Source organism: Anguilla anguilla, chromosome 2, assembly GCF_013347855.1.
Source record: "Anguilla anguilla isolate fAngAng1 chromosome 2, fAngAng1.pri, whole genome shotgun sequence".
NCBI classification, from domain to species: Eukaryota; Metazoa; Chordata; class Actinopteri; order Anguilliformes; family Anguillidae; genus Anguilla; species Anguilla anguilla.
Window position 1 is genome coordinate 76159498 of NC_049202.1, and position 25000 is coordinate 76184497.

The 25000-nt window shown below is 47.4% G+C and overlaps 2 protein-coding genes and 1 long non-coding RNA gene across 19 annotated transcripts in view; all 3 read right to left on the reverse strand.

Moving 5' to 3' along the window:
* Positions 1–3558, reverse strand: part of baiap2b (BAR/IMD domain containing adaptor protein 2b) — a 66561-nt gene extending 63003 nt beyond the window's left edge. For 2 of the 8 annotated variants that reach the window (XM_035406900.1, XM_035406898.1), the window contains exon 1: positions 2413–3553. Coding sequence is in view for 5 of the 8 variants with exons in the window: in XM_035406891.1 (XP_035262782.1) it covers positions 472–684 (213 nt within the window). In the remaining 3 variants the exon portion in view is untranslated. Of the gene's footprint in view, positions 1–471; positions 1439–2412 lie in introns of those variants that run through there. The other 6 variants (XM_035406894.1, XM_035406893.1, XM_035406891.1 and 3 more) reach the window with 5 other exon arrangements.
* Positions 3559–13167: 9609 nt separating this feature from the next.
* LOC118221585 lies at positions 13168–16854 on the reverse strand. Of its 5 annotated transcripts, none has more exons than XR_004764149.1 (3): positions 16391–16804; positions 16001–16336; positions 13168–15748 (listed from the first exon to the last, which is right to left on the reverse strand). It is a non-coding gene; the product is annotated as an uncharacterized LOC118221585 (long non-coding RNA). The 5 variants fall into 5 exon arrangements; XR_004764148.1 differs by having other exon boundaries at positions 13168–15804; XR_004764147.1 differs by having other exon boundaries at positions 13168–15440; positions 15525–16336.
* A 1709-nt stretch (positions 16855–18563) lies between these two features.
* The window catches only part of abca5 (ATP-binding cassette, sub-family A (ABC1), member 5), a 49702-nt gene continuing 43265 nt past the window's right edge, over positions 18564–25000 (reverse strand). For 5 of the 6 annotated variants that reach the window (XM_035406917.1, XM_035406916.1, XM_035406914.1 and 2 more), the window contains 8 exons: positions 24471–24646; positions 23891–23966; positions 23689–23783; positions 23242–23361; positions 21642–21794; positions 20925–21004; positions 19847–19902; positions 19232–19372 (listed from right to left, as the gene is read on the reverse strand). In XM_035406917.1, coding sequence (XP_035262808.1) covers positions 19232–19372; positions 19847–19902; positions 20925–21004; positions 21642–21794; positions 23242–23361; positions 23689–23783; positions 23891–23966; positions 24471–24646 — 897 coding nt within the window. Of the gene's footprint in view, positions 19373–19846; positions 19903–20924; positions 21005–21641; positions 21795–23241; positions 23362–23688; positions 23784–23890; positions 23967–24470; positions 24647–25000 lie in introns of all 6 variants that reach the window. The other variant, XM_035406915.1, reaches the window with a different exon arrangement.

Below are 25000 nucleotides of genomic sequence, written 5' to 3' on the forward strand. Positions count from 1 at the left end.
CGTTGCGGACCAGCAGCGCAGTATTTTGTCATACATAGAATACACCTCAGAGTTAGACCGACTCCGTGCGCCTAAGCTGATAAACATTCGGCTGCGGATTCCCCCAAACCGATCGTCTATATCGTGGGAAATGATCTTGAACGCTGTATCACAATTAAATGAAATGTTACCTGTTGGACTAAGGAAGGACAGTTTGGCTTTCAATAAAATTATTATATATAAGAACTCAGTGAGCGATATTAATTTGACAGTATTTGTTATATTTATATTATTATTCGGTGTTGAAACTGTCAAATACAAAGAGTGTCGTTGGACACATTCAAGAAATACGAAATGTAGTCTTGCGAGCTGTTGTCCAGAAAACAATCAACATTACAATGGAAAGCATCATCTACATTAGAGGGAAAAAAACAAAACAAACTATGTCCAGGAGAAACTGAATTACTCATTACAAAAATTTTAATGACTTACTTTGTAGACATTCTCTGTAATACGGTGCACCTCGTCGGTACGAGACATCCTGGAATCTCCGATCAGAACCATAGAAGAGAATCTCCGTATGGGTGGAAAGTTATCCGAGTACACAGACGAACAGAAAAGAGCAATTCGCGTGTGCGGATGAGTGACGGTGAAATCGAAGCTTTTATCCTCGCGCTCTGCACCCACACTAGCTCGCGCGCGCATCCAGTGCAGGGGAATCAGGGAGCCCCGTCACATTGGCAGAGCGTGCAATTTAAACAGACTCCGCCTCTTGCCCGTTCGCCCGCCCACCGTTCTGCCTTCTTGCTGTAATACCTTGAAAAAACCTCTCTGCCCGCCCCGCCATCGGGCTTCTCGCTGCCCCGCGAGCAGTTTCCACTGGGCTCATCCTCTTTCATTTACATCAGCAGACTACCATCTATTCAGCCTCCATATGTGTTTCTGCTCATCCATGTAAAACCGTTACAGGCATTCCAGCTGTACAGGAAACAGAGCTGAAGGCTCATACACGCAGCAATATGAGCACAAGATACCTGAACTACATACCTACACAAGTAACTGCTGACCAGAACACCACATCTACACTAGAGACAGCTCATCAAAACTACACATCCACACAGGAGACAGCTCATCAAAACTACACATCCACACAGGAGACAGCTCATCAAAACTACACATCCACACCAGAGACAGCTCATCAAAACTACATATCCACACAGGAGACAGCTCATCAAAACTACACATCCACACCAGAGACAGCTCGTCAAAACTACACATCTACACAGGAGACAGCTCATCAAAACTACCCATCCACACCAGAGACAGCTCATCAAAACTACACATCCACACCAGAGACAGTTCATCAAAACTACACATCCACACCAGAGACAGCTCGTCAAAACTACATATCCACACCAGAGACAGCTCGTCAAAACTACACATCCACACCAGAGACAGCTCATCAAAACTACACATCCACACAGGAGACAGCCCATCAAAACTACACATCCACACCAGAGACAGCTCATCAAAACTACACATCCACACCAGAGACAGCACATCAAAACTACACATCCACACCAGAGACAGCTCGTCAAAACTACACATCCACACCGGAGACAGCTCATCAAAACTACACATCCACACCAGAGACAGCACATCAAAACTACACATCCACACCAGAGACAGCTCATCAAAACTACACATCCACACCAGAGACAGTTCATCAAAACTACACATCCACACCAGAAACAGCTCGTCAAAACTACATATCCACACCAGAGACAGCTCGTCAAAACTACACATCCACACCAGAGACAGCTCGTCAAAACTACACATCCACACCGGAGACAGCTCATCAAAACTACACATCCACACCAGAGACAGCACATCAAAACTACACATCCACACCAGAGACAGCTCATCAAAACTACACATCCACACCAGAGACAGCTCGTCAAAACTACACATCCACACCGGAGACAGCTCATCAAAACTACACATCCACACCAGAGACAGCTCGTCAAAACTACACATCCACACCGGAGACAGCTCATCAAAACTATACACCTACACAGGTAAGCACACAACTTATTCACATTGTCTTAGGGAGATCAATTCAATTTAGAAAAATCTGTTTTAATCACTAAGTACACTTAATGAAAAAGATCTTGCAGATCTTTACCATGCATATTCTCTGAGCACGAGTGAAGAGGAGGGCTCCATGCTTCCACAAATAATATCAGTTATGCACAATTTTGCAATGCAAATAAAAATGAGCATTACTAAATGGCCTAATTGATGAGAGTTAGCAATACTTGATCATATCGAATATTTTGTGAATTAATCATACAAACAAACACATACACACACTGTTACAAGTACATGAGACTTTCGCACACACATATAATCGTACCTATAATACATACTTACATACTTTCCATTTCTTTTTTATAATTTGTTGCTGGCATCAAGTGGTGTGAACCAGGTGGTCCTTGGGGTGGGGTTACACCCATGTGATATCTATAAAAGCTCAGGAAAATGCACATGGTGGGGTGGAAGACGGTGTGGGCTGAAGAGGAAAACGGCCGGTTCTTTTTGTTTCTGTTGATTTATCTTCATGCCCGTAACCACACCACATAGCCTCCAAAGGACCTGAGGCTACCCTCGGTAGCAAACCCTAACCAGTGTGAGCTGTCCACCGGAAGGGCGAAGTCAGTCCAGCCAGGCAAGGTCGCAGGTCAGCCCCACTCTCAGGACAGGGTTCCACGCCAGCACCAATTATTTAGTTTCTTTCTAGCGAAAAACTGCTGCACACATCATTTTATGTTACAGACATTTCTCACATTTTTATAATACATAACGGGCCAGTGGGAAACTGTTTATAACAACACACACACATACACACACGTACACTCATAGAACAGAGAACAGTACATTGCACTTTTGCAGTCAAACTGTGAGCATCTGTACCGTTACAGATTCAACAAGGATGGTGGGTTGCAGAAAACAACACATTTACACACTGAATAGACAAATGGTGTCAGAGGACAAGACTTATATAGGTGACAGAGTGACTAAGGACTGGTGAAACCCTCTATGTGCTGCTGGCAATTTATGACTCTTATGAAGGTAATTAATAACCAGTCAATGAAAATTTAGGGTAGGGTAGGGTGGACTCTTAGGGTAAGGTAGGGTGGACTCTTAGGGTAGGGTAGGTTGGACTCTTGGGGTAGGGCAGGGTGGACCCTTAGGGTAGGGTAGGGTGGACTCTTAGGGTAGGGCAGGGTGGACTCTTGGGACAGGGTAGGGTGGACCCTTAGGGTAGGGTAGGATGGACCTTTAGGGTAGGGTAGGATGGACTCTTAGGGTAGGGTAGGGTGGACTCTTAGGGTAGGGCAGGGTGGACTCTTGGGGCAGGGTAGGGTGGACCCTTAGGGTAGGGTAGGGTGGACTCTTAGAGTAGGGCAGGGTGGACTCTTGGGGTAGGGCAGGGTGAACTCTTGGGGCAGGGTAGGGTGGACCCTTAGGGTAGGGTAGGATGGACCTTTAGGGTAGGGTAGGGTGGACTCTCAGGGTAGGGTTAGGTAGACTCTTTGGGTAGGGTAGGGTGAACCCTTATGGTAGGGTAGGATGAACCTTTAGGGTAGGGTAGGGTGGACTCTTGGGGTAGGGCAGGGTGAACTCTTGGGGCAGGGTAGGGTGGACCCTTAGGGTAGGGTAGGATGGACCTTTAGGGTAGGGTAGGGTGGACTCTCAGGGTAGGGTTAGGTAGACTCTTTGGGTAGGGTAGGGTGAACCCTTATGGTAGGGTAGGATGGACCTTTAGGGTAGGGTAGGGTAGGGTGGACTCTTAGGGTAGGGTAGGGTGGACTCTTGGGGCAGGGTAGGGTGGACCCTTAGGGTAGGGTAGGGTGGACTCTTAGGGTAGGATAGGGTGAACCCTTATGGTAGGGTAGGATGGACCTTTAGGGTAGGGTGGACCTTTAGGGTAGGGTGGACCCTTAGGGTAGGGTAGGGTGGACTCTTAGGGTAGGGCAGGGTGGACTCTTGGGATAGGGCAGGGTGGACTCTTGGGGCAGGGTAGGGTGGACCCTTAGGGTAGGATAGGGTGAACCCTTATGGTAGGGTAGGATGGACCTTTAGGGTAGGGTGGATCCATAAGGTAGGGTAGGGTAGCGTGGACCTTTAGGTTAGAGTAGGGTAGACCTTTAGGGTAGGGTAGGGTGGACCTTTAGGGCAGGGTGGACTCTTAGTGTAGGGTAGGGTAGGGTGAGCTCTTAGGGTAAGGTAGGGTGGACCTTTAGGGTAGGGTAGGGTGAGCTCTTAGGGTAAGGTAGGGTGGACCTTTAGGGTAGGGTAGGGTAAACTCTTAGGGTAAGGTAGGGTGGACCTTTAGGGTCGGGTAGGGTGGACTCTTAGAGTAGGGTAAGGTGGACCTTTAGGGTAGGGTGGACTCTTAGGGTAGGGTAAGGTGGACCTTTAGGGTAGGGTGGACTCTTAGGGTAGGGTAGGGTGGACTTTTAGGGTGGGGTAGGGTGGACCTTTAGGGTAGGGTAGGGTAAACTCTTAGGGTAAGGTAGGGTGTACCTTTAGGGCAGGGTAGGGTAGACTTTTATGGTAGGGTAGGGTGGACCTTTAGGGTAGGGTGGGGTGGACCTTTATGGTAGGGTAAGGTGGATTCTTAGGGTAGGGTAGGGTGGACTCTTAGGGTAGGGTAGGGTGGACCTTTAGGGTAGGGTGGACTCTTATGGTAGGGTAGGGTGGACCTTTAGGGTAGGGTGGACTCTTAGGGTAGGGTTGGGTGGACACTTAGGGTAGAGTAGGGTGGACCCTTAGGGTAGGGTAGAGTGGACCCGATAGGGTGGACTCTTAGGGTAGGGTAAGGTGGATATTTAGGGTACTGTAGGGTAGTGTCCATGTGGTTTTGATGGGCTGCTGGGAGGCTCAGGGTTTTGGGGTGCTGTTCTAGAACACAGATGTACCCCACAGTCTGGTATGGAATCCACACTGTGCCCGCACAGCCGGGCTCATGTCACAAGGCGTGGGAGGGTTCCAGGAAGATGGGGTTTGAGTGGGGGGGGCGGGGGGGGGAAGGGGGCTATGTAAAGAGGATTGTAATTTGATGAAACCCAAAGGTATGAAAAAATATCCTTTAATAAAAACCGAGAATCTGCACTTTAACCACATGTTAATTGGTTGATTACAAATCTAAAATTGTGGACTACAGACCAAATCAAGAAAAAGTATGTCTTTGTCCCAAACATTATGGAGCTCAGTATATGTTTAGATACAACAGCAACAGACTCCAAATGCAAATGCTACACCTAAAAAAACTCTAAACTCTTTGTTAGCTTTCTTGTGCACAAATAATTATGAAACGGCACACAATTGGCCAAGAAATAGCTGAGCAGTCATCTCTCCAATGAAAATGGGGGGCACCACGTGTAAAAAAGGCTGTAATTCCCACATGGATCACCAAATATGGATGTAGAGCTAACAGTGCACCTCACATTCATTGTTTCATTTCAAATCCAATATGCTGGAGTACAGAGCCAAAACACTAAGACTGTGTCACTGTCCAAATACTTACAGATCAACATATACAGTATATTCATTATATATATATATATATATATATATATATATATATATATGTGTGTATTTGAATGAATACATACTATATTTGAATGTATACATACTATATCTACACACACAGAGTACATACACACATACATATGCATGAGAGAAGCAGAGAGGTGAGAATGAGAATATGGTGTTCACGTTGAGAAGGTGGAGGTGGGCGGTGTTCACGTTGAGAAGGTGGAGGTGGGTGGGAGGCTTGCAGAATGCAGAAACTCTGTGCTCTTGCGCGGTGTGTAGGAGGGGAATCCTCCACCTCCTTCTCCGATGGTCACGATGTCTGCAGCCCCCTCCCTGTTTCTCTCGCTCTTTCTCTCTCTGACAAGGCAGGGAATTTCAGCCAGCACACACACAACATGCCAGGCTCTCTGCAATGTGATATAAAGCTCATTCATGTGGCTCTGTCAGAAAGGCCCCTCGTCTGTGCTGGTGTGCTGTCTCACATGCTCTTATTATACATATTATATGAACTGGTATCTTACTGGGGCCAAATGCTTCATTGAGATTTAAAACTGTGAGCCTCCGCTGTGACCTCGCATAGCTCTGCAGAGTGTACAAATACAGGCACCAAGACTAAACAGGACAGAGACAGTCACAACGGAGTACACCCAGTATCAGAGACAGTCACAACGGAGTACATCCAGTATCAGAGACAGTCACAACGGAGTACACCCAGTATCAGAGACAGTCACAACGGAGTACATCCAGTATCAGAGACAGTCACAATGGAGTACATCCAGTATCAGAGACAGTCACAATGGAGTACACCCAGTATCAGAGACAGTCACAATGGAGTACATCCAGTATCAGAGACAGTATCAGAGACAGTCACAACGGAGTACATCCAGTATCAGAGACAGTCACAACGGAGTACACCCAGTATCAGAGACAGTCACAACGGAGTACATCCAGTATCAGAGACAGTCACAACGGAGTACACCCAGTATCAGAGACAGTCACAACGGAGTACATCCAGTATCAGAGACAGTCACAACGGAGTACATCCAGTATCAGAGACAGTCACAACGGAGTACACCCAGTATCAGAGACAGTCACAACGGAGTACACCCAGTATCAGAGACAGTCACAACGGAGTACATCCAGTATCAGAGACAGTCACAACGGAGTACATCCAGTATCAGAGACAGTCACAACGGAGTACACCCAGTATCAGAGACAGTCACAACGGAGTACACCCAGTATCAGAGACAGTCACAACGGAGTACACCCAGTATCAGAGACAGTCACAACGGAATGCACTCAGTATCAGAGACAACCACAACGGAATACACTCAGTATTAGAGACAACAACAACGGAATACACTCAGTATCAGAGACGACCACAACGGAATACACTCAGTATCAGAGACAACAACAACGGAATGCACTCAGTATCAGAGACAACAACAACGGAGTACACTCAGTATCAGAGATAACAACAACGGAATGCACTCAGTATCAGAGACAACCACAACGGAGTACATCCAGTATCAGAGACAACAACAACGGAATGCACTCAGTATCAAAGACAACAACAACGGAGTACACCCAGTATCAGAGACAACAACAACGGAATACACTCAGTATCAGAGACAACCACAACGAAGCACACTCAGTATCAGAGACAACAACAACGGAATACACTCAGTATCAGAGACAACAAGAACGGAATAGACTCAGTATCAGAGACAACAACAACGGAATACACTCAGTATCAGAGACAACAAGAACGGAATACACTCAGTATCAGAGACAACAACAACGGAATACACTCAGTATCAGAGACAACAACAACGGAATACACTCAGTATCAGAGACAACAACAACGGAATACACTCAGTATCAGAGACAACCACAATGGAATACACTCAGTATCAGAGACAACCACAACGGAGTGCACCCAGTATCAGAGACAACAACAACGGAATGCACTCAGTATCAGAGACAACAACGGAATGCACTCAGTATCAGAGACAACCACAACGGAATACACTCAGTATCAGAGACAACAACAACGGAATACACTCAGTATCAGAGACAACCACAACGGAGTACACCCAGTATCAGAGACAACCACAACGGAGTACACCCAGTATCAGAGACAACAACGGAGTACACTCAGTATCAGAGACAACCACAACGGAGTACACCTAGTATCAGAGACAACCACAACGGAGTACACCCAGTATCAGAGACAACCACAACGGAGTACACCCAGTATCAGAGACAACCACAATGGAGTACACCCAGTATCAGAGACAACCACAACGAAGCATACTCAGTATCAGAGACAACCACAACAGAGTACACTCTGTGTCAGAGACAACCACAACGGAGTACACTCAGTATCAGAGACACAACAGAGTACATAATACAAAACCTATATGGGGACATCACTCCATAAAAGCTTGTTTATGCGGTGACCGGTAATCTGATGCAGTGACTAGTCTAGCAGGAAAACAATCTCATGTATCAGTATAAACTGGCATTTTAATCAAACTTAAAGCAGGAATTACAGAAGATACTTGAACTTTTTAATTGCAGTAAAACGCAAAAAATTTTAAAACCTTGTTTTCTTCTTCTGGGATCTATTCCACTATCATCAAATGTGGGGAGCTAACACTGTGCTGGGCACTGTAAATGTTACACGCACTGATCCGGACAGAACATCAACGCAACGGCGACGTCACCGCCTGCTGCCCACCGCGTCGCGTTGCAACGGGAGCGACTTGCTTCTTCGTGGAGCGCGGGGGGAGGTTTTAAGGTTATTTTGGTCCCTAGAACAGTTGTGGCTGAGTTTCCAACGAAGAATTTTTTTAAAAAAATGAAATAATTATCCACGACGGTCTTTCTATGAAGCCTGCCCTGTAGCACACTGTGTAATCACTAAGCACCGCAATGAAACATTGCGATAAGCAAACTGCTGGTATTCAATGTACCACTGTATTCTTCTGCTTGTCCAAATGAGAACGTGTAGTCTTTGCGAACAGACCATTTTTAACTATCGATATCGTTAACGATTGCCGTGTTGGGTACCGCATTTCCAGGTCAGTAATATTCAGGTCAGTGACGGAATTACGTTACTTAAACATGGCTGTCATGCAATATGCGACCAAATAAGGTAAAATGGGGGAAGGGAGAATGTCTTTGCCCGCGTAATCAATGACTATAATACGATCTGAAAGGTATACAATGCTTGTAAAGACAAGACAAGCATGATAAATAATTCTCCTTGTCGTTTCGTAAAAGGACACCACGTAGTTTAACGAATTTGTCGATGATAAACGCACATTTTTAAAGTAATAATGTGCAATTCAGCGGTAGAGGAAATGTTAAACTTTAAGAACTAGTTTATATATTTTATTATAATCTTTTCCGGTTGTCTCAGAGCGAAGTGAGTTTTCAGGGCACTATGGCTCGAATCTCGCCTCTCGTGCCGGGAGTCGCAGAGGACGCGGCTCGTGGGTGGAGCGCGCCGCATTCCCATGGCCAGCGCGAGTGCGGAGGTGCGCTCTGAAGAACAGGCACACCAAGGAGGAGTGGAGTGGGGTGCGGGAAACGGTGGGCGGTCTCTTTCTTTAACACCCCGGGTTATCATTAGAATTACTCAACATAGCTCACTTTTATAAAGAGCTCTCGGGAAACAGCGTTCCCCTGCCTACGCAGTTTTCGTTTTACAAGGTTAAACCGTCAGTTATTCATAAACCTCAGTCGTGTCCTCTCCGCCTCTCGCCCGGGAAATTTTAACGGATTCCAACATTAGCTACATCACGTCTACAACAATCCACAATGCACAAATATCAGCAGCAGAAACAAACGACATTTTTTGGATGCCGTCGTTTTTGTTCACTGTCGGTGAACCCAGACAAATAACTGGTTCTAATTAGGTGCTGATGCGGGCGGTGCTGAGGCAGCTGCTATGAGCGCTGGCTTTTTTTTGGGCACGTTACAGTTACAATGCAGAAGAGGTTCCAGCGCGCGCAGGGTAGCTGGCACCGGCTGAAACATTCCTCGCGAATCCACTGGTTTTGTATGATCCTGTCTGAGCTCCATTGGGTCCTAGGCCGTGGACACTGCAAATGGTGTAGGCATAAATAACCATCTGAAACGCACGCAGTCAGCCATGGCTCCATGCATTCCGCATAAGCGTAGTACCACGACACTATTTCCCTCTAATTGCCTTCCACAGCAAGGCACGTAGTGCCCCCTTGTGCTCAAACATACCGTTTACACCAGAAAAAACAGCGACAGTCAACGCTACTGTCTTACTAATTTCATGCATTGGCTTTATTTAATTAACTGAATAAATGAAACATAAAAAGTCAGCAAGGCAGGGAACATCATATTGCAATCAACAGTTCTGAGTAGTAGTCCAACAATTAAAAATATTTGCTTCATATGACAGCATAACCATGGCTGTGTGCTACAGGGCTTTCAGGAAGCACCAACCTGCTTTAATACACCCGTGTACCTTTTCACATTTTGTCCTGGGGCACCTTAACATTTTAGTGCAATGAAATATTTTCCCAAACACAACTAATTATCATACAAACCATATTATTTATTCAATGTTCTTTCTTCAAAAACGAAATGCCTGTATAAGAAAACTGCACTAATATCCAGCTGCATTACTGTAGGTTAAACTGCACTAATACCCAGCTGCATTACTGTAGGTTAAACTGCACTAATATCCAGCTGCATTACTGTAGGTTAAACTGCACTAATACCCAGCTGAATTACTGTAGATTAAACTGCAGTAATATCCAGCTGCATTACTGTAGGTTAAACTGCACTAATACCCAGCTGCATTACTGTAGGTTAAACTGCACTAATACCCAGCTGCATTACTGTAGGTTAAACTGCACTAATACCCAGCTGCATTACTGTAGGTTAAACTGCACTAATACCCAGCTGCATTACTGTAGGTTAAACTGCACTAATACCCAGCTGCATTACTGTAGGTTAAACTACACTAATACCCAGCTGCATTACTGTAGGTTAAACTGCACTAATATCCAGCTGCATTACTGTAGGTTAAACTGCACTAATACCCAGCTGCATTACTGTAGGTTAAACTGCACTAATACCCAGCTGCATTACTGTAGGTTAAACTGCACTAATACCCAGCTGCATTACTGTAGGTTAAACTGCACTAATACCCAGCTGCATTACTGTAGGTTAAACTGCACTAATACCCAGCTGCATTACTGTAGGTTAAACTGCACTAATACCCAGCTGCATTACTGTAGATTAAACTGCACTAATACCCAGCTGCATTACTGTAGGTTAAACTGCACTAATATCCAGCTGCATTACTGTACTTAGTGTGAAAACAGAAATTGCTGAGTCACTCTTGATAAATGTGTCTGTGTGTCTTAAGCAATACACCACATTTTCAAAAGTATGTAGATGCCAGATCATCACACCCATATGTACTTGCTGAACATCTCATTCCAAAACCAAGGCCATTAATATGTAGTTGGTCCAGCAGCTGTAACGGCCTCCACTCTTCTGGGAAGGCTTTCCACTGGATTTTGGAACATGGCTGCGGGGATTCGCATCCATTCAGCCACAGGAGCATTAGGGACGTCGGACACTGATTTTGGATGTAAGGCCTGGCTCACAGTTAGCACTCCAATTCATCCCAAATGTGTTTGATGGGGTAGAGGCCAGGGCTCTGTGCAGGCCAGTCAAGTTCTTCCACACAAAACTCGGAAAATCAATTCTTTATGGACTTCGATTTGTGCACAGGGGCACTGTCGTGCTAAAACAGACAAGAGCCTTCCCCAAACTGTTGCCACAAAGTTGGAAGCACACAATTCTCTAGAATGTCATTGTATGCTGTAGCATTAAGATTTCCTTTCACTGGAACCTAGGGGCCTAGCCCAAACCATGAAGAATAGCCCCATACCATTATTCCTCCTCCTCCAAACTTTACAGTTGGCACTATTTGGGCCAGTACAGTTCGCACTGTACATTCTGAAAAACCCAGATTCATCCATCAGACTGCCAGATAGTGAAGTGTGATTCATCACTCCAGAGAACACATTTACACTGCTCCAGAGTCCAATGGCGGTGTGCTTTACACCACTCCATCCAGCGCTTGGCATTGTGCATGGTGATCTTAGGCTTGTATACGGCCTTGGAAACCCAGTTCATGGATGTCCTGGCAAACAGTTCTTATGCTGATGTTACTTCCAGAGGCAGTCTTGAACTTGGTAGTGAGTGCTGCAACCAAGGACAGATAATTTTCACGTACTACGCGCTTCAGCACTTGCGGTCTTGTCCTGTGAGCTTGTGTGGCCTACCACTTCGTGGCTGAGCTGTTGTTGCTCCTATACATTTCCACTTCACAATAAGAACACTTGCATTTGACTGGGCCAGCTCTAGCAGTGCAGAAATTTGATGAACTGACATATTGGAAAGGTGGCATTGTATGACAAAGCCATGTTGAAAGTCACTGAGCCCTTCAGTACGACCCATCCTACTGCCAGTGTTTGTGTAAGGAGATTGCATGGCTGTATGCTTGATTTTATGCACCTATTAGTAATGGGTGTGGCTGAAATAGCTGAAACCACTAGAGGGATGTTCACATACTTATGGAAATGCTGTGTATGTAAATACATGAAAATGAACTTCACAACCCTGCAGCATGGAACAGATCCCTAAGCTGTGTGTGCTGGTCAGGTTAGTGGTCTCACATTCGAGATCCCCTCACCAAATCCACTATAAACACAAAAACGAATATTCTTAAAATTGTATTTCAGTGTTCCAGATATTTAGTACTTCTGTATCTTCCACTGGAACTGAAATATAAAGGTGCAAGCTAAAACAAAATTGTGTCACTGTCCAAATACTAATGCACTACATGCACAATTTTGTATGCCAATTTCAAAGTAAAAAATTAATTGCATCCACCAATTAATTATTATCAGTGTGCAGGTTTGGAGTAAGACTAAATGGGGGTGGGGTTTGGAGTAGGACTGAATGGGGTGGGGTTTGGAGTAAGATTAAATGGGGTGGGGTTTGGAGTAGGCCTGAATGGAGCAGGGTTTGGAGTAGGCCTGAATGGGGTGGGGTTTGGAGTAGGACTGAATGGGGTGGGGTTTGGAGTAGGACTAAATGGGGTGGGGTTTGGAGTAGGGCTGAATGGGGTGGGGTTAGGAGTAGGACTGAATGGGGTGGGGTTTGGAGTAGGACTAAATGGGGTGGGGTTTGGAGTAGGACTAAATGGGGTGGGGTTTGGAGTAGGACTGAATGGGGTGGGGTTTGGTGTAGGACTGAATGGGGTGGGGTTTGGAGTAGGACTGAATGGGGTGGGGTTTGGTGTAGGGCTGAATGGGGTGGGGTTTGGAGTAGGACTGAATGGGGTGGGGTTTGGAGTAGGACTGAATGGGGTGGGGTTTGGAGTAGGGCTGAATGGGGTGGGGTTTGGAGTAGGACTGAATGGGGTGGGGTTTGGAGTAGGACTGAATGGGGTGGGGTTTGGAGTAGGACTGAATGTGGTGGGGTTTGTATCTGTCAGTAACTCAGCAGGGTTGCTCATTAATATTCATATTTAAGTCTTTATTAAAAGTATCAAGAACTCCTACTAGGAGATTCTCGGTCAGACATCTGGAGTGAACACATCTTTAGAAGATTATTAAATATTATAATTTACCCAGCACAGCAGTGGGTACAAGATCGGAAAGCGTTCGTGCTCACCAACAGTGCTGATGCATCATACGACAACAAACAAAACAAAACAAACAAAAAAAACCACATCACCATCAGGACACTTTTTAGGCGTCGCCCAACTGATTTAAATTACAACATACTGTACATGTTACATCATCAGAGAGTTCACCGGAACTCTCCCACCGCAAAGCCCACATATGTGATAAACAGCAGGGCAGTTTGCAGGGCAGTTTGCGGGGTAGTTTTGCGAGGCAGTTTGCAGGGCAGTCTGCGGGGCAGTTCGTAGGGCAGTTCGCGGGGCAGTTTTACGGGGCAGTCCGCACGGTAGTTTGTGGGGCAGGTCGCGGGATAGTTTGCGGGGCAGTTTGCAGGGCAGTTCGTGGGGCAGTTCCGCGGGGCAGTCTGCGGGGCAGTTCGTGGGGCAGTTCCGCGGGGTAGTTTTGTGGGGCAGTTTGTGGGGCAGTTCGCGGGGTAGTTTCGCGGGGCAGTTTCGTAGAAGCAGGGCTGTTCTGTGTTCCTGCTCTGGCACACCAGCTAACTGCACAGGGGTCACAGAGGGGTCAAAGCAATGGACACTATGACACACTGCTTATAGAGTTCTGTGAACACACGCACACGCGCACGCGCACACGCACACGCACGCACACGCACACGCACACGCACACACACAGATATTGCACTTAAAAAAAACTAAATACAATTTGTTAAAAATAGAAAGAGGATGGAAAGCCCCCCTCTCCCACCAAACCTTTCAGCAGAAGAGCAGGTCTCACCTCTGAGGTCTCAACTGCTGGGTAAAAACTACTGTGACTCCTGTGGGTCACATGGCCATTACATAAAAAACACATGCATGGGAAACACACCTTCACAACACACCCATCTGAAACGCACTGTCAACAAGGTGAGGATTGATTTAAATATGTTTAATTTTCCGAATCCAGCAGTTTTAACCGTTAACACCCTCCTTTGATGTCCGGCACTGTACACAAGTGCATCAGCCGTTAAAACGCCTCACTTACCCAACATGTAAAATATATTTTAAGTGATTTAATTTAGTAATTATTATTGAAAATTATAATTATCAGTGAATTGACGAATCTGTTGTTAGGTCAGTCTACAGCGCACTGGTGGAATCAACCAACCAAGTCAAAACAAGCTGTATATAAGGTTTCAAGGTTTAAATAATTGAATTCAACATGAAGCAATAAATTAAATTAATGAATTGAAATAAAACATTCTTTATTGAATGCAGGCACACTACTTATAAATTACACAACAGAAGACATAATACAAAACACTAAACAATTAATCTAGAAATACCAGAAAAGAGAGAGAGACGGATAAGCCAGGCCTTGCCAGAGTATCGCCCACTTCCAGTATAAGCGCCACAGGATGAAAGGAAACCAGCTAAATACACAAGCAACCAAGGAACCACCACCAAAATAAAAAGAGAAAAACTCTTCTTCTTGAAACCAAACGCAACACAACCTTTTTCCTGTGGCCATCTTAAATACCTTACCCAGCATGGCTTGGGGACGTTTGCCCTGATTGGGTGATGCCAAGTTAAGGTTTTGGGGATAAGGGAAGGGGGGTCAGACTAACTCATAAAAAGGACTGGCCTACCTAAAGATTGCATTCAAACTTAAGTAATGGGAAATGTTAGGCATGCTGGGTCTCCGACCCCCGATATGGTATCCTGTGTCATATGGTTTGTCTCTTCTGAGGAGGTGAGACCCATAGATTGTCAGCCTAGATTAGGGTATCAGTAGAATTTAAAATTGCCCCAATCACATTTGCTTTTATGCTTGTGATGGGGAGGCCAGGCCACATTCTTATTCACTGTTTCCCTCTCTAAGGCCAAAATCTAAACACTACATATCCTACAACACCTTTACAGCACACCCATCTGAAACACACCTTTACAGCACACCCATCTGAAACACACCTTTACAGCACACTCATCTGAAACACACCTTTACAGCACACCCAGCTGAACCAGAACCATACAGCACACCCATCTGAAACACAACCATACAGCACACCCATCTGAAACACAACTGTACAGCACACCCAGCTGAAACAGAACCAGACAGCACACCCATCTGAAACACACCTTTACAGCACACCCATCTGAAACACACCTTTACAGCACACTCATCTGAAACACACCTTTACAGCACACCCAGCTGAAACAGAACCATACAGCACACCCATCTGAAACACACCTTTACAGCACACCCAGCTGAAACAGAACCATACAGCACACCCATCTGAAACACACCTTTACAGCACACTCATCTGAAACACACCTTTACAGCAAACCCAGCTGAACCAGAACCATACAGCACACCCATCTGAAACACAACCATACAGCACACCCATCTGAAACACAACTGTACAGCACACCCAGCTGAAACAGAACCATACAGCACACCCATCTGAAACACACCTTTACAGCACACCCATCTGAAACACACCTTTACAGCACACCCATCTGAAACACACCTTTACAGCACACTCATCTGAAACACACCTTTACAGCACACCCAGCTGAAACAGAACCATACAGCACACCCATCTGAAACACAACCATACAGCACACCCATCTGAAACACAACTGTACAGCACACCCAGCTGAAACAGAACCGTACAGCACACCCATCTGAAACACAACTGTACAGCACACCCAGCTGAAACACACCTTTACAGCACACCCATCTGAAACACAACCATACAGCACACCCATCTGAAACACACCTTTACAGCACCCCCATCTGAAACACAACTGTACAGCACACCCATCTGAAACACACCTTTACAGCACACCCATCTGAAACACACCTTTACAGCACACCCAGCTGAAACAGAACCATACAGCACACCCAGCTGAAACACACCTTTACAGCACACCCATCTGAAACAGAACCATACAGCACACCCATCTGAAACAGAACCATACAGCACACCCATCTGAAACAGAACCATACAGCACACCCATCCGAAACACACCTTTACAGCACACCCATCCGAAACACACCTTTACAGCACACCCATCTGAAACACACCTTTACAGCACACCCATCTGAAACACCTTTACAGCACACCCATCTGAAACACACCTTTACAGCACACCCATCTGAAACACACCTTTACAGCACACCCATCTGAAACACACCTTTACAGCACACCCATCTGAAACACACCTTTACAGCACACCCATCTGAAACACACCTTTACAGCACACTCATCTGAAACACACCTTTACAGCACACCCATCTGAAACACACCTTTACAGCACACCCATCTGAAACACACCTTTACAGCACACCCATCTGAAACACACATTTACAGCACACCCAGCTGAAACACACCTTTACAGCACACCCATCTGAAACACACCTTTACAGCACACCCATCTGAAACACACCTTTACAGCACACCCAGCTGAAACACACCTTTACAGCACACCCAGCTGAAACACACCTTTACAGCACACCCATCTGAAACACACATTTACAGCACACCCATCTGAAACACACATTTACAGCAGGCACGCACACTCACACACACACTTATACAGACAAAATGCACACACATGCACTCAGAAACGTGCACACCCTCATGCATGTACACATGTACACACGCACACACTTATGCATACACACATTCGCAAACTTATGCACACAAACATACATACACATGCCCACACAGCACGTTCAGTACAAACTTCCAAAAAACACAAATCACGTGACCACATTTAAACAAGACCCCAATCACATGTCCATTTTTTGACCATGTTATGTCCCAGAATCCAATCACATGACAATAACATGACTATGCTTGCCCTAAATTTTGAAAACATGACTATTTCTCCCTGGTCCACATGCCTGTGTACAATTTGCTGGATGTCATGGTTGCCCACGCACCACTCACAATGCCAGAGAAGAAGTTAAAGCCAGTCTCTGGCAGTGTGAAACTCCAGAGTTAAAGCCAGGCTCTGACAGTGTGAAACTCCAGAGTTAAAGCCAGGCTCTGGCAGTGTGAAACTCCAGAGTTAAAGTCAGGCTCTGACAGTGTGAAACTCCAGAGTTAAAGTCAGGCTCTGACAGTATGAAACTCCAGAGTTAAAGCCAGGCTCTGACAGTGTGAAACTCCAGAGTTAAAGTCAGACTCTGACAGTGTGAAACTCCAGAGTTAAAGTCAGACTCTGACAGTGTGAAACTCCAGAGTTAAAGCCTGACTCTGACAGTGTGAAACTCCAGAGTTAAAGCCAGGCTCTGACAGAGTGAAACTCCAGAATTAAAGCCAAGCTCTGACAGTGTGAAACTCCAGAGTTAAAGCCAGACTCTGACAGTGTGAAACTCCAGAGTTAAAGCCAGGCTCTGACAGTGTGAAACTCCAGAGTTAAAGCCAGACTCTGACACTGTGAAACTCCAAAGTTAAAGCCAGTCTCTGACAGCGTGAAACTCCAGAGTTAAAGTCAGACTCTGACAGTGTGAAACTCCAGAGTTAAAGCCTGACTCTGACAGTGTGAAACTCCAGAGTTAAAGCCAGGCTCTGACAGAGTGAAACTCCAGAATTAAAGCCAGTCTCTGACAGCGTGAAACTCCAGAGTTAAAGCCAGGCTCTGACAGTGTGAAACTCCAGAGTTAAAGGCAGGCTCTGAGTGGAAGAGCAGGTGGTGTGTATCTGTCTGACAGAATTCTCTCTGTGCAGGGCAGGGCAGGGGAGGAAGGCTTTGGTTCTGAGGTTAACAGCTCAAGTCCTGGTTCAGCGTGGTGATCAGGGCATTAGTCATGGTTACGCCAGTGTTCAGCTAGGTGATCAGGGCAGTAGTCATGGTTACGCCAGTGTTCAGCTAGGTGATCAGGGCAGTAGTCATGGTTACGCCAGTGTTCAGCTAGGTGATCAGGGCATTAGTCATGGTTACGCCAGTGTTCAGCTAGGTGATCAGGGCAGTAGTCATGGTTACGCCAGTATTCAGCTAGGTGATCAGGGCAGTAGTCATGGTTATGCCAGTGTTCAGCATGGTGATCAGGGTGCGTGTGCGTGGGTGTGCGTGCATGGGTGTGTGTGTGAATGTGCGTGGATGTGTGTGTGTGTGTGTGTGTGTGTGTTTGTGCTTGGGTGTATGTGTGCATGTGCGTGTGTGCGTGTGTGTTTTTGCGCGTGGGTGTATGTGCATAGGTGTGTGTGTGTGTGCATGTGTGTGGGTGTGTGTGTGCATGTGCGTGCGTGCGTGTGTGTGTTTTTGCGCGTGGATATATGTGCATGGGTGCGTGCGGGTGTGTGTGTGTGTGTGCGTGCGTGTGGGTGTGTGCGTGTGTGTGTGCTTGCTCGTGGGTGTGTGTGTGCATGTGCGTGGGTGTGTGTGTGTGTACGCATTGGCAGGGTGATTCTTCTACCCTCCTTGTACTTTGTCTGTATGTGTGTGATGTTGTGATGTAATAGGTGTGTGGCTCAGTCTGTTCTGGTCTAGCCCAGCGTTTCCCAACCAGTGTGCCGTCAGGCGAGGTCAGGTGTGCTGTGTGAAAAATCCTTTAAAAAAATGTTAATGTTCAAATGAATTAAAAATACTTAAATGAACAAATCCCATTCACAAAAGCCAAGATAAATGTCAAAGAAATGCATATCACTTAATTAAAACCCCAAAAGAGCATTTAGGCCTACTGTTGGCACGTCACATCTGACGCTGCAGGGTGTTTATTTTTTATGCTTTTGAGAGTGGTGTGCCATGAGATTCTGTAAATTTGGAAAGTGTGCCGCGGAAGGAAAAAGGTTGGGAAACGCTGGTCTAGCCAGTCAGTGCAGGTCCGGGGTATGGTCAGGGCTGGTGGCGGAAGAAGAGTTGGGGGCGGGGTCAGAGCTGGTGGCGGAAGAAGAGTTGGGGGCGGGGTCAGAGCTGGTGGCGGAAGAAGAGTTGGGGGCGGGGTCAGAGCTGGTGCACGATGCTGTCGGGGTGGCTGTTGGATGAGGTCCCGTCCTTATGCAGACGCTGCCACCGGAAGGAGGTGCTAAGCAACCCCACGTCCTCCTCCTCATTCTCCTGCTCCTTCGCAAACTCCAGAAACACCTGGGGGGTAGGGCCAGACAGGGAGGGGAGCAAGGGGAGCAGGTAAACAACTGAATAAAAGCCTCAAACAAATCACCCCCTCCTTTTACTAAGCTTGAAAAGATTCAGCATCTTAAGCATCTTTCCTCATAGCTTGTTTTTCATACCAGGAATCAATTTGGTTGCCCTTCTTTGAACCTTTTCCAATGCCTCTATATCTTTCTAGTAGTAGGATCCTGAACACAATACTCCAAGTGTGGTCTAACAAACTGTCTTAGTATGCTGTAACATTGCTTAATAACACTGGATGTAGTATGCTAGTATGCGGTTTTCAACACACTATAACTCTGCTGCAGCCTTCAGAGCAGCAGCAGAACATGGGCACTCACCTGCTCCAATGTAGACTGGGAGAAATGATACTCCTCAGAACGTGGGCACTCACCTGCTCCAATGTAGACTGGGAGAAATTATACTCCTCAGAACATGGGCACTCACCTGCTCCAGTGTAGACTGGGAGAAATTATACTCCTCAAAGTTGAAGGATTGCTTTGCTGGAAAGAAAAAAATAAAAGTGGGAAAACTGTTGGACCAAGGAGCAGTAGTGTGCTGTGTGAACAGCAGGGTCGAGTCAGTGGTCAGAGGTCAGGCAGGGGTGGAGCTGCAGGGTCGAGTCAGGGGTCAGAGGTCAGGCAGAGGTAGAGCTGCAGGGTCGAGTCAGGGGTCAGAGGTCAGGCAGGGGTGGAGCTGCAGGGTCTAGTCAGGGGTCAGGCAGAGGTGGAGCTGCAGGGTCGAGTCAGGGGTCAGAGGTCAGGCAGAGGTGGAGCTGCAGGGGCGAGTCAGGGGTCAGAGGTCAGGCAGAGGTGGAGCTGCAGGGTCGAGTCAGGGGTCAGGCAGGGGTGGAGCTGCAGGATCGAGTCAGGGGTCAGGCAGAGGTGGAGCTGCAGGGTCGAGTCAGGGGTCAGAGGTCAGGCAGAGGTGGAGCTGCAGGGTCGAGTCAGGGGTCAGGCAGGGGTGGAGCTGCAGGGTCGAGTCAGGGGTCAGGCAGATGTAGAGGTAGAGTAAACTACAGCGAAGAAGGTTTAAGCTAAGCTACAGTAAGGTTTACATTACATATAAGGTAAGTTGAAATAAAATGGGTTGAATATAAGGGGCATGTGTAAGGTGTGGTAATTTAGAGGTAAGGCGGGTGTAGGGTAAGTTAGAGGTAAGGCAGGAGTAGGGTAAGATAGAGGTAAGGCAGGAGTATATTAAGCTAGAGGTAAGGCAGGTGTAGGGTAAGTTGCAGGTAAGAAAGGTATAGGGTAAATAAGTTAGAGGTAAGGCAGGTGTAGGGTAAGTTAGAGGTAAGGCAGAAGTAGGGTAAGCTAGAGGTAAGGCAGGAGTAGAGTAAGTTAGAGATAAGGCAGGTGTAGGGTAAGTTAGAGGTAAGGCAGGTGTAGGGTAAGTTAGAGGTAAGGCAGGTGTAGGGTAAGTTAGAGGCAAGGCAGGTGTAGGGCAAGTTAGAGGTAAGGCAGGTGTTGGGTAATTTGGAGGTAAGGCAGGTGTAGGGTAAGTTAAGGTGATATACACTCACCACTCTCCAGCTTGGAAAAAGAATCGGCCAGAGACTGAACATCCTCCATAGGAATTCTGTACACCATCAAAGACACAAAGCTACAGGAGGGAGAGAGAGGGGGGAGAAAGAGGGGGAGGGAGGGGCGGGGAGGGAGAGAGGGAGGGGCAAGGGGGGAGAGAGGGAGAGGCAAGGAGGGAGAGAGGGAGGGGCAGGGAGGGAGAGAGGGAGGGGCAGGGAGGGAGAGAGGAAGGTAGGGGCAGAGAGAGAGGGAGTAGAAGTGAGAGAGAGAGGGAGGGGCAGAGAGAGAGGGAGTGGAAGTGAGAGAGAGAGGGAGGGGCGGGGAGGGAAAGACGGAGGGGCATGGAGAGAGCGGTAGGGGCAGAGAGAGAGGGAGGGGCAGGGAGAGAGAGAGGGAGGGGCAGGGAGGGACGAGAGGGAGGGAGGGGCAGGGAGAGAGAGAGGGAGGGGCAGGGAGAGAGAGAGGGAGGGGCGGGGAGGGAGAGAGGGAGGGGTGGGAGGAGACACCAATCAGGCATTTTTCACAGTTAGGTAAAGGCTTCGCAAATGATCTACTGCGGTCAAAGGATTGCAGTTCCACAGGAGACCAGATGGAGGAGCTCTGCACCACAGTAATGTCCTATCCCCCTCAGTACGCACCTGCCCCTCACTCTGGCCCACCCCCAAACACCCTTTCAAGCACCCTTAGTAGGTTGTCAGGGGAAACACAGAGCCCACCTGTCTTGCCGTGCAGCGTGTGGGAAGATCCTCATCAGCTCTTCATGTAAGAGCGCCACCTGCTGGACGCCCACCTGCTCCTCCCTCAGCTTCACCTCCAGGCTGTAGCCCTGTCCATACTTCTGCTTCAGCTGCTGGATGGATCCGATACACCTGCAGAGAGTCACCCTGAACACTTGAGCATCACATTGAACACCTGACCATCACACTGAACACCTGAAGATCACATTGAACAGCTGAGAATCACACTGAACACCTGAAGATCACGCTGAGCATCACACTGAACACCTGAAGATCACACTGAGCATCATACTGAACACCTGAGCATCATACTGAACACCTGAGTTTCAATGAACACGAGCATCATACTGAACACCTGACTCTCAGACTGAACACCATAATGTTTGTTACTGAACCCGTGTTCAGCAGTTGTCTACGATCATGAAAATGCACTTTTGTACGTCGCTTTGGATAAAAGCGTCTGCCAAATGAATGTAATGTAATGTAATGTTTCACAGTGCAGTGGGGTCAGACTGAATGAGAGTCAGACTGAATGAGAGTGCAGTGGGGTCAGACTGAATGAGAGTGCAGTGGGGTCAGAGTGAATGAGAGTGCAGTGGGGTCAGACTGAATGAGAGTGCAGTGGGGTCAGACTGAATGAGAGTGCAGTGGGGTCAGAGTGAATGAGAGTGCAGTGGGGTCAGAGTGAATGAGAGTGCAGTGGGGTCAGACTGAATGAGAGTGCAGTGGGGTCAGACTGAATGAGAGTGCAGTGGGGTCAGACTGAATGAGAGTGCAGTGGGGTCAGAGTGAATGAGAGTGCAGTGGGGTCAGACTGAATGAGAGTGCAGTGGGGTCAGAGTGAATGAGAGTGCAGTGGGGTCAGACTGAATGAGAGTCAGACTGAATGAGACTGCAGTGCGGTCAGACTGAATGAGAGTCAGACTGAATGAGAGTGCAGTGGGGTCAGACTGAATGAGAGTTAGACTGAATGAGACTGCAGTGCGGTCAGACTGAATGAGAGTCAGACTGAATGAGAGTGCAGTGCGGTCAGAGTGAATGAGAGTGCAGTGGGGTCAGACTGAATGAGAGTGCAGTGGGGTCAGACTGAATGAGAGTTAGACTGAATGAGAGTGCAGTGCGGTCAGACTGAATGAGAGTCAGACTGAATGAGAGTGCAGTGGGGTCAGACTGAATGAGAGTTAGACTGAATGAGAGTGCAGTGGGGTCAGACTGAATGAGAGTGCAGTGGGGTCAGACTGAATGAGAGTGCAGTGGGGTCAGACTGAATGAGAGTGCAGTGGGGTCAGACTGAATGAGAGTCAGACTGAATGAGAGTGCAGTGGGGTCAGAGTGAATGAGAGTGCAGTGGGGTCAGACTGAATGAGAGTGCAGTGGGGTCAGACTGAATGAGAGTGCAGTGGGGTCAGACTGAATGAGAGTGCAGTGCGGTCAGACTGAATGAGAGTGCAGTGGGGTCAGAGTGAATGAGAGTGCAGTGGGGTTAGACTGAATGAGAGTGCAGTGGGGTCAGACTGAATGAGAGTGCAGTGGGATCAGACTGAATGAGAGTGCAGTGGGATCAGACTGAATGGCGCACCTGAGCTGGCCGGAGACGATGATGGCCACACGGTCACACACTGCCTCGGCCTCCTCCATGTAGTGAGTGGTCAGGACTGCCCCACGCTGGCGGTTCTTGAAAGCTGCACGTATCGCCCTCCTGTGGTAAAACATGATCATGAACACTACATGACCCAGTACACTATTTAGTACCAGAGCATTTCTTCATTTCCCCAATTTCCTGTATCAGGGCATTCCCGTATTTAGAGTATTTCCTGTGTCAGGGTGTTCCCGTATTTAGTGTATTTCCTGTGTCTGGGTGTTCCTGTATTTAGAGTATTTCCTGTGTCAGGGTGTTCCTGTATTTAGAGTATTTCCTGTGTCAGGGTGTTCCTGTATTTAGATTATTTCCTGTGTCAGGGTGTTCCCGTATTTAGAGTATTTCCTGTGTCAGGGCGTTCCTGTATTTAGAGTATTTCCTGCTCACCACATCCGCTGCTTGGATTTAGGGTCCATCCCCGTGGACGGCTCATCCAGAAGTACTATCTGAGGATTTCCCAGCATGCTCAGTGCAAAACATAGCTGAAACACAGACACATTGGCTCAGCACAGGAACAGCACAGACACAGAGGCTCAGTACAGACACACAGGATCAGAACAGACACACAGGCTATGTAGCGTGGGCTGACCTTCCTCTTGATCCCAGCAGGCAGGCCCTTTGCTTTCTTATGGAGGTCATCCTTCAGCTCCAAAGCATTGACCACCCTGCAGCACAGACAGAGGGACTGAGAGACACATTCAGCACCCTGCAGCACAGACAGCGGGACTGAGAGACACATTCAGCACCCTGCAGCACAGACAGGGGGTCAGAGACACATTCAGCACCCTGCAGCACAGACAGGGGGACTGAGAGACACGTTCAACACTCTGCAGCACAGACGGGGACAGAGACACATTCAGCACCCTGCAGTACAGACAGGGGGACTGAGAGACACATTCACCTCTCCCCCCCCCTTTATCTCTCTCTCTCTCTCTATCCTTAATATCTCTATCCCTTTCTCTGTACCTCCTGAAGAGCTTAATCTGCAGGTCTCTCTTCACCTGTATCTCCTGTAGAGCTGTACCTGCAGGTCTCTCCTCACCTGTGTCTCCTGTAGAGCTGTACCTGCAGGTCTCTCCTCACCTGTATCTCCTGTAGAGCTGTACCTGCATGTCTCTCCTCACCTGTACCTCCCGTAGAGCTGTACCTGGGCCAGGGGGTAGAATTACCGTTTTATGACGTCTGGGACATCCTGTGGGTGGAGCCCTTTGATGGCAGCGTAGATCTCCAGGTGCTCCTGCAGGGTGATCTTGGGCCACAGTGGGCTGACCTGGGGGCAGTACCCCAAGTGCTCCAGGGGCATCTCCCCCCGCTGGAACTCTGTGCTGTAATCTCCCATCAGCACCTGCAGCAGGCATAACCATGAATAACCACACACAGCTAACCTCCTTCAGAACCATGAATAACCACACACAGCTAACCACCTTCAGAACCATGAATAACCACACACAGCTAACCACATGAATAATCACACACAGCTAACCTCCTTCAGAACCATGAATAACCACACACAGCTAACCACCTTCAGAACCATGAATAACCACACACAGCTAACCACCTTCAGAACCATGAATAACCACACACAGCTAACCACCTTCAGAACCATGAATAACCACACACAGCTAACCTCCTTCAGAACCATGAATAACCACACACAGCTAACCTCCTTCAGAACCATGAATAACCACACACAGCTAAC